General features: G+C 38.1%; 1 protein-coding gene and 1 pseudogene across 3 annotated transcripts in view; one reads left to right on the forward strand and one right to left on the reverse strand.

Annotated features, from left to right (window-relative positions):
• LOC105834934 (POU domain, class 2, transcription factor 2) overlaps positions 1–12639 on the reverse strand; it is a 121576-nt gene extending 108937 nt beyond the window's left edge. For 2 of the 3 annotated variants that reach the window (XR_001138938.3, XM_012677792.3), the window contains exon 1: positions 10516–12639. Coding sequence is in view for 2 of the 3 variants with exons in the window: in XM_012677792.3 (XP_012533246.1) it covers positions 10516–11134 (619 nt within the window). In the remaining variant the exon portion in view is untranslated. The remainder of the gene's footprint in view (positions 1–10515) is intronic. The other variant, XM_012677793.3, reaches the window with a different exon arrangement.
• Positions 11207–15131, forward strand: LOC118647180 (annotated as a pseudogene).
• The last annotated feature ends 4019 nt before the right edge of the window (positions 15132–19150 follow it).

Below are 19150 nucleotides of genomic sequence, written 5' to 3' on the forward strand. Positions count from 1 at the left end.
TGTGAATGCAACATCATAAATACAGTTATACTGTTGCATAAAAAATTCCCTTAATCCCGTTTAAATCGCGATTCGATGCATTACGCGATAAATATGCATCGATAAATCGTCCGTTCATCTTGTTGCGCGTGTTAAAATCTCACTTTGATTATTTAAATTATACTAATCATGCAAAAGCATCTCACAAGACAATGACGCAATTAAAATACCGTCGATGCGTGCCGGATTCTTAGCTGCCAATTAATTTACGCACGCGTTTTATACAATGTTGTTCGCGAATTATGCAGATTTTGTTTAACATGCAAAGAAAAGTCGGAAGATTTCCATGCAAAGAGAATCGCGTCAAATTAAAAGCGTTCACAGATACGTAAGCGAGAATAAAAATATTATTTAATTATTAGTCGGTACTCAAACTGTAACTTTATACTTGTTGAATAACGTAACTATAAGTAAATTTTTGATTCGGTCGATTCAATTGACAATATTGTGATCGTTGTGCCAAATTTATTGAACAAAAAAGGAATAATTTGCATGCGAACATATGGCATGCGAACTGTATGAAATTCTAAGCGGCATGCAGGTCAAAATTGCAGCAGAATGCGGGAACCACAATGACTGGCGAAGCAGTTTAAGCAAGACAAATGTCAGCTTGAACGGGCTTACCGGCATGATATTCCCGTATTTTTCAAAAGCATGTTTGATTGATCTCCCTTTATGAACCTTAATTGTATAATATTCGGAAAGAGTGGTCTTTGTAATCGGATATTCAAAAGGTAAATTATCTTGCCCAAATCCGTCACAATAAATTTAGAATAGAAGTATTGTGATTCATGTAATAAGCGAATAAAAAGATGTATGTGTGTAACATGAAAAGAAATATAATCTATCTATACTGTAATTTCTCTTATTCTTCATTTTTCTCTCTCTAATTCTCTTTCAATAATTTTACTTCCATTCCCTTAAAAATGTCTTGTAACTTTAGCTATCCTAACTATACTTAATTTACAAAATTCTGAGAGAGAAATACATAAAGACTTCATTCCCATAATTGCAATATGAGTTTCGCAAGTGAGAGACTCGATTAATCTCGGATTTTCGTAAGTCACGAAGAATCCGTAATGACGTGGACCGAGTACTTTCACAATACCGTCGGAATCCGGCAATCGACGTTCTCGTACGTCGTCCTTACATTCCTTGCCGATGATCCAGAACAATGCGACTTTCCGCAGGGTAAATCACAGAAGCTGGCGCAATCTGCGCGCGTATTATCCCGATTCACGCATATCTCTCCTCGGCTACCGCATATCCGCGATATGCGACGTCGTAAACGAATCACACGAGTCATAATCGATAATCGTGAGAGAGATCATTTTTCCGTTCGATGATTCCGGCGCACGTTAAGCCGTACGTAAGCAACGTCATTGTTTCATTACTTTTGCTGAGATTGTCGCAACGAAGGCCACGCACCGTCCTGTTTTGCGGAATCTTCTCTTATTACCACGATTCTAACTACAGCTCGCCGCTTCTCGTTAGCATTTCTAACATTTAAAGACGGACATTTTGTCGCGCGTTTTCAGCCCGAGACGGTCGATTTTGTCGCAGGAATAAATTCACTCGAGAGAAGACGAATCAACGAGATCGCGAAATTATGCAGCTTGTCCTTTTAACTCGTACATACGCGCCGCCGCTTCAACCTAGACTGCCAATCGTGCTCGACAGCGAATTAGCATACGCAACTGCCAAATACGGCGTACAGCTCGGCAACGATGCGCCGACAAATGCAATGAATATGGTGATTTCCATCATTTATCCGGCTTGCTAGGTGCAAACGCATCTGCGATCCTTGGAGCGAGAGCCAACGCGCGTATGCGTCACGATCTCGCAACGTTGAGAAATGTTATTGAAATTGATTCGTAAGGCAGAACGTATTCTCCGAATTTGGATAAAAAACGATATCGATAACGGACTTTATCGACATCTTATCAACGCAACGTTTTGGCTTTAATTTTAATAAAGTCACTAACTAATCAGTCTTAAGAAATGCGTAAAAAGTATAATTATAAAATTTATAATTATAAAATAATTTTTTTTCAATCTGTCAAATAATATCTGTAAAATAATTTTTTTTTATCATTTCATGATTATTAAAAACTGAAGTTGTTCTTTAGTATCGTTATAAACTTCAAGTTGCATTATAAAGAAATTTTTGTTTCGTAAATCAAATTTACGCCAGTTAATAAAACTTTTATTCTCATGAAAAAAAGAAACTTGATTTCTTATTCAATAAGCAACATATACTTTAATCAGTCTATAACTAGTACGCGATAAACATCGCGCCTTACAGTCTTCAGCTACAAACAAGCAATCTACGAGTACGAGTACGTGTGAACATGAAGTTTACATCCCGCAGAGCGTGCGTGGTGTCCCTACGTGTCGGTACAGCCTGGCGCATTATCTCGCTATGCAGTATACATGCTATGATAGTTTCATTATGAGAAGTACGCGTTTCCTTTTCCGAGAGACCTAAGGCAGCAAGGTCGTCCGTGCATTTCTACTTGAATTCTCGACGAACGGTCGTATCCGTCTGGTACATCCGTCATCGACGCGAAAGATCGTATCGATCGCCCCACGGAACGTAGTAACGATGCGAGTCATAATTTGCATGTCGCGTCCAGCAATGCTACGTTGTAACGAAGAGTTATGGCGCGGCATCGGTAGAACGCGGGACAGGGATTAGTGATGATTACGATCGCATCGAGTTGCGAGCGAGATGTATCGATCGACGTTGCGTTCGCATCGTGTCCTTCATGGTGCAACATTATTATTTTTTCAACAGTTTGTCCGAATAGGCACGAAAAAATATTAAGTTATTGCAGTGAACTTTGGATTGAATTTTTTTAATCTTTTCAAGATTTGAATCTTTTCCTCAATCTAATAAAATTTATGTATGTTTATGTATATTTATATATATAAATGCTAATATTTATGTATATTTTGTTAATGTTATTAATATACGATTCATAGTGGTTATTTTAATAGTTAATTCTCAAGTACAATTTTATTCATTTCTTATTTAAATTGAATAAAAGGTTTATTCTCGAAACTTTCTCCCTAATATTTTTGTTAAGAGAAAATTCACAACTAAAATATGCATTTCTAGATTTAAAACATTTCATCACATAAAAAAATATTTCAATATTCCTGAGGCTAAAATAAGGCGCGAGAAAGTCAGGCGTATCACAGTAGCGATTTGTCGTCGTGTGTTGAACAACCGGCCGGCTGGTACACGTGCGCGTGTCGCACACCGCACGCGCGTCGCGCCAGGCCGATGCCGAAATGCACCTTCAGCAAGGGTTACAGAGAGGCCTACGGGTTTCACGTATCCTAGAAAAGGAGCGCTAAACGAGAACGAGAGAGAAAGGGAGAAAGGAGACACAAAGCGAAGAAAGAAAGAGGAAGAAACAGCCACGTGACCCTTACACGGCCCTCCACGACGGAATCTTCCCGACCCAACCTGACCTATCCAAGGTGAGATTTATCCATCGGCTTTACCTGCCATGGGCTCTGTAGGTACTTTCCTCAGTACCTCTGCCTATCTACAAGGAATCCCCGCACTGCTATTTCCCATTCCCGCAAAACTCCCCAAGTCCAACCACCCACTCGTACGAGTCACGTACCTCAAGCTTTTCCGTGAGACGAGTCCGTGTCTCTCAAGATAACAGATAAGATTTTTGGTAACAATCGCGCCGCGCATTCAAAGCAGCGTTGTTAAAAATATAATGGGTTCGTCACAATTGTAGTTCATTTTTTATTTCAAATTCAAATAATAATTTATTCAAATGATTAATTATGCAGTTCGTTCGCGCGTAAAAATTTAAATTTAATTTAAAGAAAAAATATTTTTCTCGTTTCTCTTAAGACTCTGTTTTTTTTTTTTTTTTTAGAAGGATTTACTTGCAGAAAAAAAAGAACCAATTAAACTAAAATTCAAGTTAACGGATGTTGAAATTTACCGTCGATCCATCACATTTATCGTAAGATACAAACTCAAGTAGCGTGAAGTTCGCTTGTTAAAAACCAGCATTATTTTTCGAGTGGTTCGTTCAAGTGACGGTTCTCCAGCGAGTCACGTGTCGACGATCGTCCTCGGAAGGCGCGCCGTGTATGTCTCAACGTAATAGTCGGGATTCGGTGTGCTAGCCTGAAGCGTTTCGGGCAGGTTACAGCCGGGGCCTTAATTCGAGGGTCGTATAGGGTATAATCGGAAACCCGACGGACAATGCAAATAAGGAGGCATTATGCCGTGCTGCCGGTGACGCAACGCAAGCGATTCGAGCGCTTCCGGCTTCTTCTAGGAATAGCGGATTTTTCATTAAAATCGTATCATCGTATCATCACATATTCGACTACGGCGGTCATGTGCACGCACATTGATGATTGTTCCAGACAATCATCACGAGAGGGAATGATAACTCCGAAGTGGCTAATGCTACCTTATAAAGTTAGCACCCTATTTTCCCCAGAATTTCAATATAATTGATAGAGTTCAAGCTCTTTCATAAAGAATCCTAGAAATCGTCGAGATTGCAATCGAGACCATTCTGACAAATTATGCGGCAGAGGCATTGGATATCGTAATGGCTACCGTATTGGGCCATTCTTTTCTTTTTAATTATTTAGAATCGATTACTGTGCATTTTGCGTTCGACAGAAACTAGAAGACTGCCAATATTGGCATAAGTCTTTTAAAGCAACCTTTTAATTTTTCAAAAACTAAAAATTGCACTGAATTAATGTTAAAAAATACAATCTACTTAGATAATTAAGAAAATAAAAACCCACAGTTCATATACTTCTAACTGTTTTCTACCTAAAGCCTACTAAAAACGAATCTAATCTAATCTAATCTTTATATATAGTTGCACTACATGCGTCTGGCAGAATAACATAAGATATTTGTATAATCGACAAAAAAATGTCTTACATCGAAGTAAAAAGTTTCTAGGAATCCTCATATGTATTACCTTGTCAATATTTTATAGAAATGACTCATGCTGTCATATCGAAGGAAACAAATTTTTCAGACATTCATTTTCGATTACATTGCGAAAACATTAATTACAAACTATAAAATAGTATAAAAACTATTGTATCATCTGATAGAACTATCATATCATTTTCTAGTTACAATTTAAATTTTTATTTTTAATTTTTATTTAAAAAATACTGTCCAAACATAAAATGATGTATGTCAATATTGATGATCTTACTCCTAAATTAATTAAATTCATCGCGTAGAAATTCTCAGGATATCTATTGCGATAAAAGTCTTCCCGCTGCAAACAAAACGTGCTTAAACATATGCATTCGATATGAAGATTTTTCGGTACGATCAGTCATATCCGCTGTTACTTCATATTTCCTAGAATTCCGGTTTACGATTAAATAGTACGATAAACGATATTACCATGTAACTATTTACATATTCAAAATGAATGATTACGTCCATATAACGTTGTAAGATTTTATGTCTACAAAAATTCCACAAAATATAATTTTCATAATTTCTCTTTAAAAAAGTAATAATCAAATCATTTTTCATAAAGTTATATTTATTCGTATTTCTATTAATATACTTTACTAATGTTTATATGTTTTTTAGAGAAGTAGGAATAATAATTCATAGAAAATAGCCTCAAATTTAAGATATCCATATTAATTTATTTATATCACAGCTTTTTCCTTGGCTGCCTTATCCGTTGAACAAATCCCATTTGATAACGCGTCTTTATGTATTCATAGTCATTGTGCGTATTAGCCGTGCAAGGTACGCGCTTCCGGCCGCCTCTTTAACGCGTCGGCTTTTTATCTTCGGGCCAAGCCTTCGTTTCTCGAGTGACGCGAGCAAGAGATCGCCGATCGATAAAGGCCGTTTCACTCGTACGGCCGTGAAGACTTGGGCCGGCCAGTAAAGATAAATATATTATTCGAATCGCGATTAATCTGGCGCGAGTCAATAAATGCGATTTTATCCGTCACCAACTGTCCGATGTCCCGATGAAACGCTAGTCGATACAGCACATCTCGTCGATGCACCGGTATTGATATACATTTTTTATCGATGCGCACCCCGACTTTATTCGACTAATCATAAGTTAATAACGTGTGCGAGCACCATGCATAAAACAGAATAAGGATAACGCGCTTGATTACGTGCTTTCTCATGAGACGATGCAACTTAACACATGTACATTATAATAAAATAAATAATTAGTATTTTGTTAGTCAGCGAATAATTAATAAATTCGAGCTACAATTGCAACTGTCACAAGTATATATGTTTCAATAAATAATCAAATGTCGTTTGTTTATATGTCTAAACATTAACAAATAATAATAGATATAAAATATTTTAAGCTGAATAATAATTAAATACTACTTTATATATTACTAAATTTAGTCGTACTTACTAAATATTTATAACAATAAAATTAATATTAGTTACATTAACAGAATGTTTAAATGGTATTACTTCATTCATCATTTGGTAGCAATTATTAAATTCTTTTTTTTTTTCAGTGTACAGCGTATCAGTTATTGCTACTGTCTGAATGACTGCTATGGCAAAGATAAACATGATTAAAGAGTTTAAAACTTTGTATGTTACTATTATTTGTTATAAATTTACTATTATTTATAAAAGTTTTTATAATCCTTCAGACGATGAGTGCTAAAGTTAAGCTAAGAGAACGGAAGCTAAGGGACTTTCAAGCGTATTAAAAAAAAAACAGGCTACTTAAATAACAAGATCCTTCAGGGGCTTGGATTTCGTTTTAGACGAGAATGGACTTCGTGGAATTTCTATCAAAGCTTGAAGATCACTGATCACGAAGCGAGGAGTGCGAGAAGGATCGGTGTGTACCACATGAGTACTCTCACAAATCGGAAGGCCGTCTAATTTTCCGCACGCGAGTGATCCGACGGCACTCGAATGAGTCACAGAAAACGTTAATGAAGGAAGAAACACGACCGCTGCTGAAGATAGTTAGTGAAAACGATCATGATAAAAAAAATGAATCCAAACAGAGTATAATCGGGGTTCTAATCGGTAATAGCAAATTATTATCGGCGTTTACCACTTTATATCAAACAAATTCGTTGACCTTTAGTTAAATTAAGCACAAAAAATAAATAGTTGTTAAAATAAAAACATTAAAAAATGTTTAATAATAATTAATATAATTATATATATTATATATATATATATATTTATATATATATTAAATACATTGATATAAAATTAGATTAGATAGATTAGATAAAAGCAAATTTGTTATATTTATTAAGGAAATATGTTTTATGACGGCCAAAGATTATTTTAATTGTTTTAAAATTTACATTTTATTAATAAATATTTTAACTATATAAATTTAATATAAAATAATTTAAAACTTTCTTTTCATAAAAAATATATGCTTAAATAGATACGGCTTATTATTATAACTTGATATATTTATGGAAATTGTATTATTGATCAATAAGCAGTAAAAAGTAAAAAGGCGTGACAGTGAAATCAATGCAGAAGGGATGTTCGAGAAAATTATTATCATCATGCATATGCGCGGTCTGAAAGAATGATTTTCGCCGCGCCGCAACTCATCGACGTGTGATAAAGATTATGTAGGTATAGAATCTAATTACGCCGATAAACACTGTTGCGCCAATACACCTGCTTGTAAATAACATAGAATCAAATGCGTATCAGGTTACATCATAATACACCGGGCTAGCAAGGAACAGGTCCTTGGAGCCTTGTACCTGATGAAACGTGTACCTGGAACTGCCCATACTTTGCGCGCACTTTCATTAAGAACAAGATGCGAAATCATCATCGATGATTATGAATACTATCAAATAAAAATAGATGTAATCAAAATGATTTCTAATTCTCAGAAATATTACATGTTAATTTTTCAAATAATAAGCCCATCTTGCCCCATATTGAATTTCTTAAGTATTACTAAAACAGCTATCCCAATTAATCGATTCTCTAACGTTTTTTTTACATTGATAATTACCTCGATTTTTATTTTATGGCATAATGATTACTCTCAATACAAGACGAATATTTGTTAACAGATTGGCGAAGATAAAAACATGTAGATCATTTTACGCACGCGTGTCTTACCAAGCGTACTAAGATTTTTACGTCATTTCAACGTACGCCGAAAATAACCATGCGATCACACGACTACGTAGAATATTTATTCAAACAAATATTAGAGCTAAGACGTTATCGACTGATACGATAACAGTCATTTTTCCTTTTCGTTCGTACACAGCACTTGGGTATTTACCATTAGATTCTTTTTTATTATTAGTGCAACTATGTAGAGGAAGAACTTATCATACGGATAACCTCGATATCAGGTGCTTAAATACGAGAAATACATAGAAGTCGCGTAATTGCCATAGATTAACAACATCGGACTGAAGCGATACGCATTTTTATCAATAGTATCAATTGGTTTGTAATTTTTCCGCCTATCCTTCTGATTTAATGTTTATCGCAGCTAATCAACGTACATTAACAACATCTTCAACGTTATTAATTTCGATTTATCGCGTAGCATATCGCAGTTAATATAGAGATGGTTTGTGTAAAAATTATATTATATTCTCTAAGCAGAATCTAATGCCTATCCATCATAATCAATTTTTTTCTGTCTTATCTGTGATTACCTGTTCCATTAAGGCAATTCCTAATGAATTTTATTGACGAGTAATCATACTATAATGATAATATCAATATAAGAATATAAGCGATAATAATATAAATTGTTGGTCCAAGATGTGCATTTCTTGCTGATCTTTATAGATTTTTTCGGCAAAAATTGAAGTTAATTTTTTAGCAAAATCACTTTTATAAAACATAACATACGTCTACTATTAATCGATAACTATCCATTATATATATTAATACACGGTACCGATACAATTAAAGATTTTATCTGTATGTTGCGCGATTGTTGACGAGTGAAAGAGATACATTACAAACGACACGTGTAGCAGCTGTGAATCGCACGTCAGGAACCGGTAATTCTGAATTAAAAGCAGAAACGTGCGGCGCGTGCGCCGCGGCTATTAATAAATCCGCGTGTGCAACTTTGCACCTAATTAATAACATCGAAAGACGAGGTGTAAGCAGAGCATATATCATAAGTGTAAAAAATTGACGCGAGCAGCGTTGATTGAAATTTCACGATCAATGTCTCGGTATGGAAATTACCATCCGACGAAGTTATCTAATAATACGCGTGATTATCGATTCTTAAATTCGGTCTTAGTACAGATAGCACTCGAACTAATTTTACAAAAGCGCGAATGCGCGTTGACAAGATAGCACATCGTTGACAAGTACCGATTAGTCATCGTCATCGCCATGATGACGATGAGAACGTCGTAACATCTTCATAGTAATTTGGATCTTATACGTTAATACAAGAGATTATATAAATTTTTTTTTTCAACAATAATAAGCAATATAAAATTGTTATGTAATAGTTCTAATTATTAAAAAACAACATAACGAATCATGTAAAATAAAAGCACATTACGATTTTTTCTTTTAAAATAAATTAATTCTCTAAAGATAAATTTAACTTCCAACTCAATTGACACGCATGCACATAATAGCAAGAACGAAATGCAAAATTCGATCGTTTCAGATAAATCGCTTCTCGCGAATGGGGGACTACGTATGACCCAATACAATATCATGATGCACAATGCTTCTATGGAGAGCAACAATGTGCGGGGGCGACGAGAATGCAACGATAGACTGGCAGCTGACAAACAACGTTTTTCCACAAAATGCTTGATTCTTGCCATTATTTGTAATGATATATGAACATAAATCTACATTTAATCTGATAATACTGATTGTTTAATATACGTTTGCGATTCATACTGATAAAATAGCAAACTGTTTAACTATCGCGCAATATTCTTTGTTAATTGAGCGAATCGAAAAAATGCGATGAAGATAAATACTTGTTTATATTCGCCTTTATATCGATACTGTCGATTGCACTTAATAATAAAATAATTGCTTCAGAGAGAAAAAGAGAGAGAGAGAGAAAGAGAAAGAAGGAGAGAGAACAAAAGTTAATCTGCATTTATTCGATAGAATTGCGTCTGATATTCAGCTCCGATTTATACAATGGTACGTTAAAAGTTTCTAAAGATAATTAATTGCGAGAATTATTGGCGTAATATATAAAAAATTTTATATAAACAATCGTATAAATTTAATACTAATAAACACACAAGCCAGAGAGAAAGAGAGAGAGAGAGAGAGAGAGAGAGAGAGAGAGAGAGAGAAAGAGACAGAAGAATTAACATCTTAATTTCTCCATTTTCTTTTTATATTGAGTTTTATAATCATAAATTAACAAATGGTGATTCAGAATATATCCAAACTTTAATGAAATATGTAGTTTGATCAATTCTTACCTGAGGCGCCTCGAAGAGGTCCCGTAGGACTGCCGCCGGTAGAGACACCCTCGTCTTCGCTGCTACTGGTGCTAGCTTCACTGGGGCTATAGCTTCGTCTGCTAACATCTCCCTTGGTGATCTTTTGGCCGCTCGTTCCGTTGTTGTTGTCATGCATCTTACCCTGAAGTCTCTCGTGCATAGTCCTTACGCGCGAATACAGCCTCTGTTGCTGCAGGGAACCAACAGAGAAGTCGAGTGGCTGATCGATTTCCGATTGCACTTGCGGCTGATGCTTCTGCACCTGACCACATACCGATCCGACCACCAGACTTTGCGGTTGAGAAACCTGTGCAATCGACGCTACTTGTTGTTGTTGCTGCTGTTGCTGCTGCTGCTGCTGCTGCTGCTGCTGTTGCTGTTGCTGTTGCTGTTGTTGTTCTTGCTGAATACTACTGGGCGGACTCCACCACTGATGCCCGCCCTGAATCGATCTCCAGGCTTCTATGGTGTTATTATTTGTGGGACTTGTCTGCTTTTGTTTTTGTGTCGACTGCTGAGACTGTTGTTGCTGCTGGGCCATGGCAACTTCGACCAAGTTGTTGTTCTCCAGCAGACGCATACTGGGGGTCTGCGTCATCGATACTGGTAGAACGAAAGGGGAGAGTCCCACGGACGGTGGGCTAGGTTCCTGACGCTGCCTGTGGGTAGTATGATGATGGTGCTGATGCTGCTGTTGCGGCTGACGATGATGTTGCTGTTGATGTTGTGGAGAACTCGCAGACACTACTACCGAAGGCGGGATTTGCCGGACGGTTCGCGTAGCCTCCGCGACCCACCGGCGCACCGCCTCGCTGTCGAGACCCGCCAGCCCTGCGGACTTTGGCTTCGACTGGCCTCCGGGCGATGATAAACCCTTGTCGGGTAGCAAGCAGGGTAGCGCAAGGACCCCGGTGCCCGCCACCGCGACCCTGGGTCCCGAAACGCCCCCGTAGGCAGTCAACGCCGCGAGATCCAACGTGGTCACCTGCTGATTTCTGCTCTCGATGAAGGATCCGTTCCACACAGTAGGAGGTCGTTTGCTGCTAACTTAGCAACTTGCGTCGACTATCATCACTCAGAATACTTTGAAGACAAAATATTGCTTCGAAGTGTTATGATGGAATTCAATTCAGTCCCCTAACCAAGAAACATTCACGGTTGCTTGTTTCTAACGGTCTTAACACGAAATTACAACTTGTGACATTCACTGTATACTAGTCAACATTATTTCCCTCGCCTTCACGTGAGATCCAGTCAATGTCTTCGAGTTCTTGAAAACACGATACTTTTAAGAATGCACTACACTCATTCAGGAGTTTCAGTCACGTACACGTTCTTGTAGCAGTACTTCAATTTAAAATTTAACTATCCAATGTACGACTTGTCCACGCTTAAAATATCTAAGGCCTGATCATCGTTGTTATTTGTAAAAACGATATTGATTTTCATCCTAAACATATTTTTAGTAGGTCTTGTACTAGCACTGCTTTTGTCAGATGACTATCAAAACATTAACCGTGAAGCACGTGAAGTACCGGCACTGCTGTCACTGGCTCAAACAGTAAATTGTCCTGACTGAAATTCGATCCGAGTTGTCTTTATCGACAATATGCTTTTGTTCCAAACATTCGGATCAGTAAGATGTTTTTACGACAGTATAATAATGATTTACAAGTGTCATTAATATACCAGAAATAAAAGCACTTATTAATAAACTCAATAAACATTATTTCGCATTTCCAACATCATCAGTGGTTGCGATTTCGGCTAGCCCAGCCAGATCACTACACTAATTTATCACTTCTCGTCGCTGTATATTTTTTAGATAATCACGTCATCCCGAATAACACGTGCGATGATCAGCGCGAATCTGTCACGACGCAGCGCATGAAATCAGCCGATGACGCGTTTAGAAAGCGTCAATGGCAGTAACTACCTGCGACCTGTCAACAGGATGAGTCAGATCAACCTGTCGACAAGTCCTCCTCGTTCGGCGTGATCAAAGACACACTTGGACGAGAGTTTACGCGACACGTTACGACGGCAGTAGCTACGGCTGCGGCTGCGGCTGCGACGGCGGCGGCTGGTGATACAGCGGTCAGATGCTGTCGCGTGCATGTGTGCAGCTACACTAGAGGACTCACGTACATTCGCTTGGCCGCCTACCGGCCACGGCGAACGCGGCCGCAGAACGGAGTAACCTAAGGTGGGGGAGTTGTTGGTCTCCGAGAAGGAAGAGGAGAAGGCGTTCAAGCAACAAAGAGAGAGCACCGGCGGCCTCGATCAAACAGGAGCGGGACAAGGAGAGCCGCGTGTGGAACGAAAAGCGTGGCCGAGTCCAACACAGTCTGCATGATTGCCGAGGTGGGGGCAGTCAACGCGTCGGTGGGGAACGCCGCCTCCAATCGCAAGAAAATGCGGATTGCACGCGGCTCCGCCCGGCGAGCTAGAGGCGAGTTCTTCGGCCGTAGAACTCGCACGAGCGCGAGCGCGCCTTTTTCATCTCGCGTGAATCGGCTGCTGTCCGCAAAGCCGAAGAGAGAGAAAGAAAGAGAGAGAGAGAGAAAACAAGAGAAAGAAAGAAGAGAGAGAAAGAGAAAAAGCAAGCAAACGAATTTGCATATGCAACGCTCGCGACCAATCGTCGCGCTACCTGCCCTACCCGGTGGAGATGATGACGATTAGACCTTGATACTTTAAAGACCCGTTCCGTGACCAATGCTTAAGAATTAAAGTCGGTTTGATTCCGGAGCCGGCCAATCCAGTAGCGAGTTGCACCGGACCGGTTCGATTCGCATGCTTCTTCGCGGTTTTCTCTAATGGGAACCAGACGAGACTGAGGGTAACCAAATGCGCTGAACGTGAAAATGCACCGTATGCGGTGTATCCATTTAAATATCTTGGAAATATCACGTGGACGCACACGATGTATAACCGCAGATAATGTAAGATAGTGTGGTCAGCGCGCACGTAAAGAAGAGTCGTCGGAGATGGAATTAGTTACAAGAGAATTCGCAAGAAGCCTTTCACAACACTGGACCACCCACGCAAATCTCTATCCTTTTGACTACCGTGATTATTCAAAAGTCAAGTATTTTACAAATGTTTTGCACGTTTTAACTTAGATCGTAAAATAATCTCTCTCAAAATAATAATTTTATACTTCAGAAATTTTTAAATAAATATTCGTTACATTATTTTGCAGAATTCTATATATCTGATATCGCTCTTAAGATTCAAAAGTTGTAATCTAAATTTGTTATATTGCTTTATCTCTTTGAAGATTGTACAAATAAACAAAGATATGAGAGACGAATAATATGATCTATTCTTTAAAATAATATAATAATATAATCAATAATATCTACGTTCATCGTTATCTGTGCTCAAAACAATATAATCTGTTTTTATATGTAAATTAATAGAATTTTAATTATGCTTTCAAGAGATTCAATGCGTTTTCTACTTATTCGAAAAACTTAATAATAGCAATATTACAGAAGCAATAATAAAAATGCATCGCGAAAATATTGACGAGAATGGTCGAACGTCCAACGTAAACTTTTCTATCGGCCGCCATGTCGACCCGGATAACTCTCACCTATCATATTTCCATACAAATCCATCCAGTCTCACCACTCCCAAGATTTGAATTCAGCATGCGCAGTGTCAGTGCAAAAAATAAGGCGCTTTAAACTGGCCCTTTTATTGGTCGCGAGAACCATAGCACTCTCCCTACCCACGCCTATCCCCTTCGCGTTGCACACACATAGGCGTCATTGCCTTTCTTCTTTTTCTTATCGCGCTATCATATTTCCATACAGCCGACATCCACCACCACCGGTATCGCCACTACTACCACGTTTCTTCCACCACTACCATTGTAGCTTTACTTCCACCCCTACTTCCACTCGATACCTAGCTCGCCCAGATTTGAATCCGGCATGCGCAGTCCCGTGCAAAAAGGGCGCTTTAAAGAGGTTCTTATTGGCCATGGGAACGCTATCCCCCCACTCCTTATCGCATGTACCACGTACCTCACATCACAAACGCAGCCTTCCTCTTATCGTGCCATCCTCCCCCTTGCTCCCCAAAGTTTCGTCTTCCTTGTGCTTTTTCTCTCCCGCCGACTCTCTCGTTCCTTCGTCTTGGTCCCCACCAATGCTTCGTCCTTCGCCTCGTATGCGAGACCGGATACATAGGAAGGGGCAACCCCTACCTCGATTCTGCCACCCTCGCATCCGTAGTGCAACGAGGATAGTTATGATAAGGGGACAAGGACGACGATAGCGAGGGAAACGAAAGAGAAGGAAGCGGAGCCGGTATTGATTTTAATGACGCCCCTACCGACACGAAGTCACGAGAGAGGCGCGAATAATATGTACGCGCTCTGATTCTAATAGCCAGTTATTATAAATGCGCGCAAATAAAATTTCTCAGTGGAGATTTACAGATATCTAACTTAAAATGTTCTATTATTATATACATGTATATAAAATTGTATAACGCGTTTGGCAAAGCGCTAAAAATCTGTTTTTACTATATTCTCTTCTTCCCACTGATATTAATCGAAGAAATTTACAAGAGCGAATTACCCACGAAGAAAGAAGAAAATTAATTCTTGAAAAATGTCTATACGTTGTAATAATGTCGCGTTGATGACATTTATTTTATCGACTGTCTTCTATTATTAATACGAATTATTAAAGTGCTACGGCATACAGTGTTCCGGAACGGAAGGATCGCTCCCTGGGTGAAGTTCCGGCTGGCGATGAAGGGTGAAAACACTTGCCGTGTAAAATCAAGCGGCTCAAGTGGCATTATCGAAGGGTCGCATTCAAATGCCATAAGCGGGCCCCTAATCTGAATAAGGCGCCGAGAACCCTTTCCCTTTGCTACGAACCCTCTTTTTATTCATCACATGCAAGTATTTGCATGACCCAACTATTGAGCAGGTGCTAAGTTCCCCTTTTTTATATTCAATTCAACAGTGAGTCTATATGGAAACAGATAGGTACCTGTGTATTCGATAATGTGCATTTCACAACGGGGAAGGGTTGATTCTTACCACCGATTCATCAACGACACAGGTGGATGAACCGTCTAAATATATACAGATGCAAATATATAGACAATCTTTTTAAAATAAAATTACCAGTTCTGCATGATTTCTTGCAAATTGTTGAAATGTTTACTTAACATCTTAATATAATATATATACTTTGTAATTGAAACATACATACATTTTCTTTTTCTCATATGCATTAAAAAGTATAAAAATTCGTATACTATATTTTGTAATTATTACATCTTTCTTATTAAAATTTTAATATATATATTGCAAGAAATTAAGAAAAATTAACACAAAACATTTAGATTATATTCCAAATAATCAAAAAATTATCAGCTTTATAAAGTTTTATAAAAAAAAAAATTTAATATGGCGTGTACATGAAACTATTATCCTGTTCTCATTGTCGAATTTAATCTATTAGATGTTTTATAAAGAGTTTTATAAAAATTGCTGTTGCAGCATCAGTAGACCAAGTTTATTATATTTGAAGTATGTATACCCTAAACAATTCTATTCAACAAACTGAATGACACATCATCTATCAGTTGAATTGTACCTCTCCGTTTATACCGTTACAGCAGTTTCGACTCTTAAAAAAATCTCAAAAAAGAAAACAACCGACATTCTGAGACTTATCTGAAGCTCGCCGCGTGAGACCCTTCTATAACTCCCTGCGAGTTTCCTTAGACTCTTCGGGTCCACCCTCCAGTAGCAATAAAGACGAGCCATTACAACCAAAATTAGAGGGTTTGATCCCAGTCGAGTGTTCGCGCACCAGAAAACGGAAAAATTCTTTTTTATCCACGAACATTTTAACCACCCCTTAGAGCGCATAGTGAGAGCCTTTGAAAAGTGCGCCAGGTGGGCTAAACAAATTTTTTTTATTGAATTCATAATAGACACGCAATAAACTGAGCTAATAGTGTTAGGGGTCAAGCCTTTCGCAATCGAGCCTCACGAATATCGACATTATTAAATCTATCGTCGAATACGTAAAAAAAAAAAATACTTCTCGGGATCACTTTCGCATCGTGCTGCAGCTTCGTTTTGTCGTCTCAAATTCAATGAATCCTCTCCATACGTGGACGAGCTAATTTTATTTCGGTGTGTGCGCGCAACGGTACTTTTTAAATTCTTCACGTACTCATGAAAACTCGTGACGAACTCTGGCGCGATTGTTCCCGGCACTTCTCGCACGGAGAAGTTTTCGAGAGAACCGAGCAGAACTTTACTGTGTGAGTGTGCGCGCACTTGTGTATGTGACGTACTATTTTCTCTGAATCAGAGGTCATTTTTTGTCTTTTTTTCCTTTCTATCTCATTGGATTCCAAGATATAGAAAGTTGTAATTTAAAACAAAGAATTAATTACAATACACTAACTAGCAGATAATAAGAACTTCCAAAGACGTTTACATCATGAGACATATTTCTTTCATTGGCATTGTTATTATTATTTATGTGTGTCACTCCATTTATATACAGATTTAATACGCTACTTTTTTCAATTCATGTAAAATTCTTGAAAAAACTGTTAAAATGCTAGGCAACATCTTTCTTTTCTTATTAAAAAATAGGTAATTCACGCGTAACATAAATAATACAAGTTACGCTAATAAATTGTAAAAAAAATGTACCTTTAAATTCGTTATGCTATAAATAAAAAAAGACCTAATTTTTCTATGAAAAAAACAGAACTTTTTTCTATAAAAAAAAAGCATTAAAGCCTTACAGATAAAATAGTTCTCAGAACAATAGATCAATGTGAGAATTTGTATCTTGTGTTGTATGTTATGCATAATAGGTAACATAGAATATGCCAGTAATATTGATGTATTACAATACCTTGGATAATATCAAATATACAATAAACAGAAAATAAAACAAAAATTTATCAAGGTTCAATAATTACATTTTTATTAATTTTAATAATACTATTTCTACTATTAATATAATCCTATAATTTTATTAGAGAAATTATTATTAGTTTAAAAAATGATAAAACCTAACAAAAATATTCTTCATATTATATTTATTCATAATTATAATTGTAAAAATAAATTTAAATAGTAGATTTTTTTAACAATCTGTTATGTCAGTTTTTTTAATTATTATAAGACTCAATCGTCTCTCTCTAGAAAGCCACGAGGGTGGAGAAATCAGGAATTTCGAGCATGATTTTGGAGAGTCACCGCGGAGAATATTCAATCGCGTTTGTTCCCTACGCGTGGAAAACTTTGTGGGCGTTATTTCGGAAAACGATTAATCTGTACGGCGCCACGAGCGTGAAATCAAGAACGCTTCGGCTGGGATGTATCAGGTACGGATTTTCAACCCGCGGGGAAAATAATGAGATTTCGGTTTCGAAACGCTAGTATACATATAAGAAGATCAAAGGGATCCGACCCGTGGCCGCCCTGCCGTCTCTCGCAATTTTAAAGCCCCTTTCGGACACCTTCGACTTCTATTTTCTAGATAGTCCACCTCTCGTTCCACCGAAACGCGGTCAGCTACCCTTCCACACGCTCGAAAATACCCCGGAATGCTCTGCTCTTAACATACAGCACGGTTTACACGAAGGGACGATAAACGCTGTCGTTCCGTCAATTGCGAGGGTGGAGGTGCCTTCTTTATTTACTTCTGTCGGACTCTTGATCTCCTTTTGATCTCGACTTTGATCTCGATGTTTCGACTTGAATGCAAAAGCGGCTTGCAACAATTATTACTCTCACGACGGAAATTAAACTATGATTCAGAACCAAAAGAAAATTTTAAGCATTTTAATAATGCGATTTTGAATAATGAATTATATTGTAAAATTAGTTCTAATGTAAAATCAACCGATTCAATCTGTACGAGGAAGAATTCAACAGTATCACAAGTGAATAATATTCATTAACATGTGCCTAAATTATTTATAAAACTGCGGATGTGAAATATAGATTACAGTATCATTTGTTTTCTGGATGGAATAGCAATTCAAATGTTTATTTGCTTTCCTGACTACCTCAGCACAAACTGCACGGTTCTGAAGTTCGTCACCAAACTGGTCCAGAGCGGCGGATTATCCTCAGCTTTGCGGAAGTTTCGCATTAAAGGAAACGGAACTCTCAATTCTCGACGTAGCCGGTCATGCACTCGCTCGATGCCGAGCGCGCGTGACGACGACACGAAGACTATACGGAGAAGAAACCGCGAGCGCAGTAATTTTCCCGGCGTATTACGCATGTGCGAGGGAGCGCGATTACAAAATAAGCGGGTTCTTTTGTAGTAATTAGCGGATCAAGGCCGGCCTCGAGACGAATTCGGGAGAGTGACGTTATGGCTGCACCTCCGGGATAGCGCGCGCGTTCGCGCGCGCACGCGTGCCGTATTATACATCACACAAAGTGGACCGACGGAACAGTGGCGTAGTCATCGATAGCGGCACGAAAAGCTTACAACACACTGCTCCTTTACCGTGTTCGTCGCGCGAACCTAAAACCGCAACAATAAAGGAATGCCGCGCTTAGAACTGCAACACCAGCTGCGAGCGCGGCATG

This window comes from Monomorium pharaonis, chromosome 8, assembly GCF_013373865.1.
Source record: "Monomorium pharaonis isolate MP-MQ-018 chromosome 8, ASM1337386v2, whole genome shotgun sequence".
Taxonomy (NCBI): domain Eukaryota; kingdom Metazoa; phylum Arthropoda; class Insecta; order Hymenoptera; family Formicidae; genus Monomorium; species Monomorium pharaonis.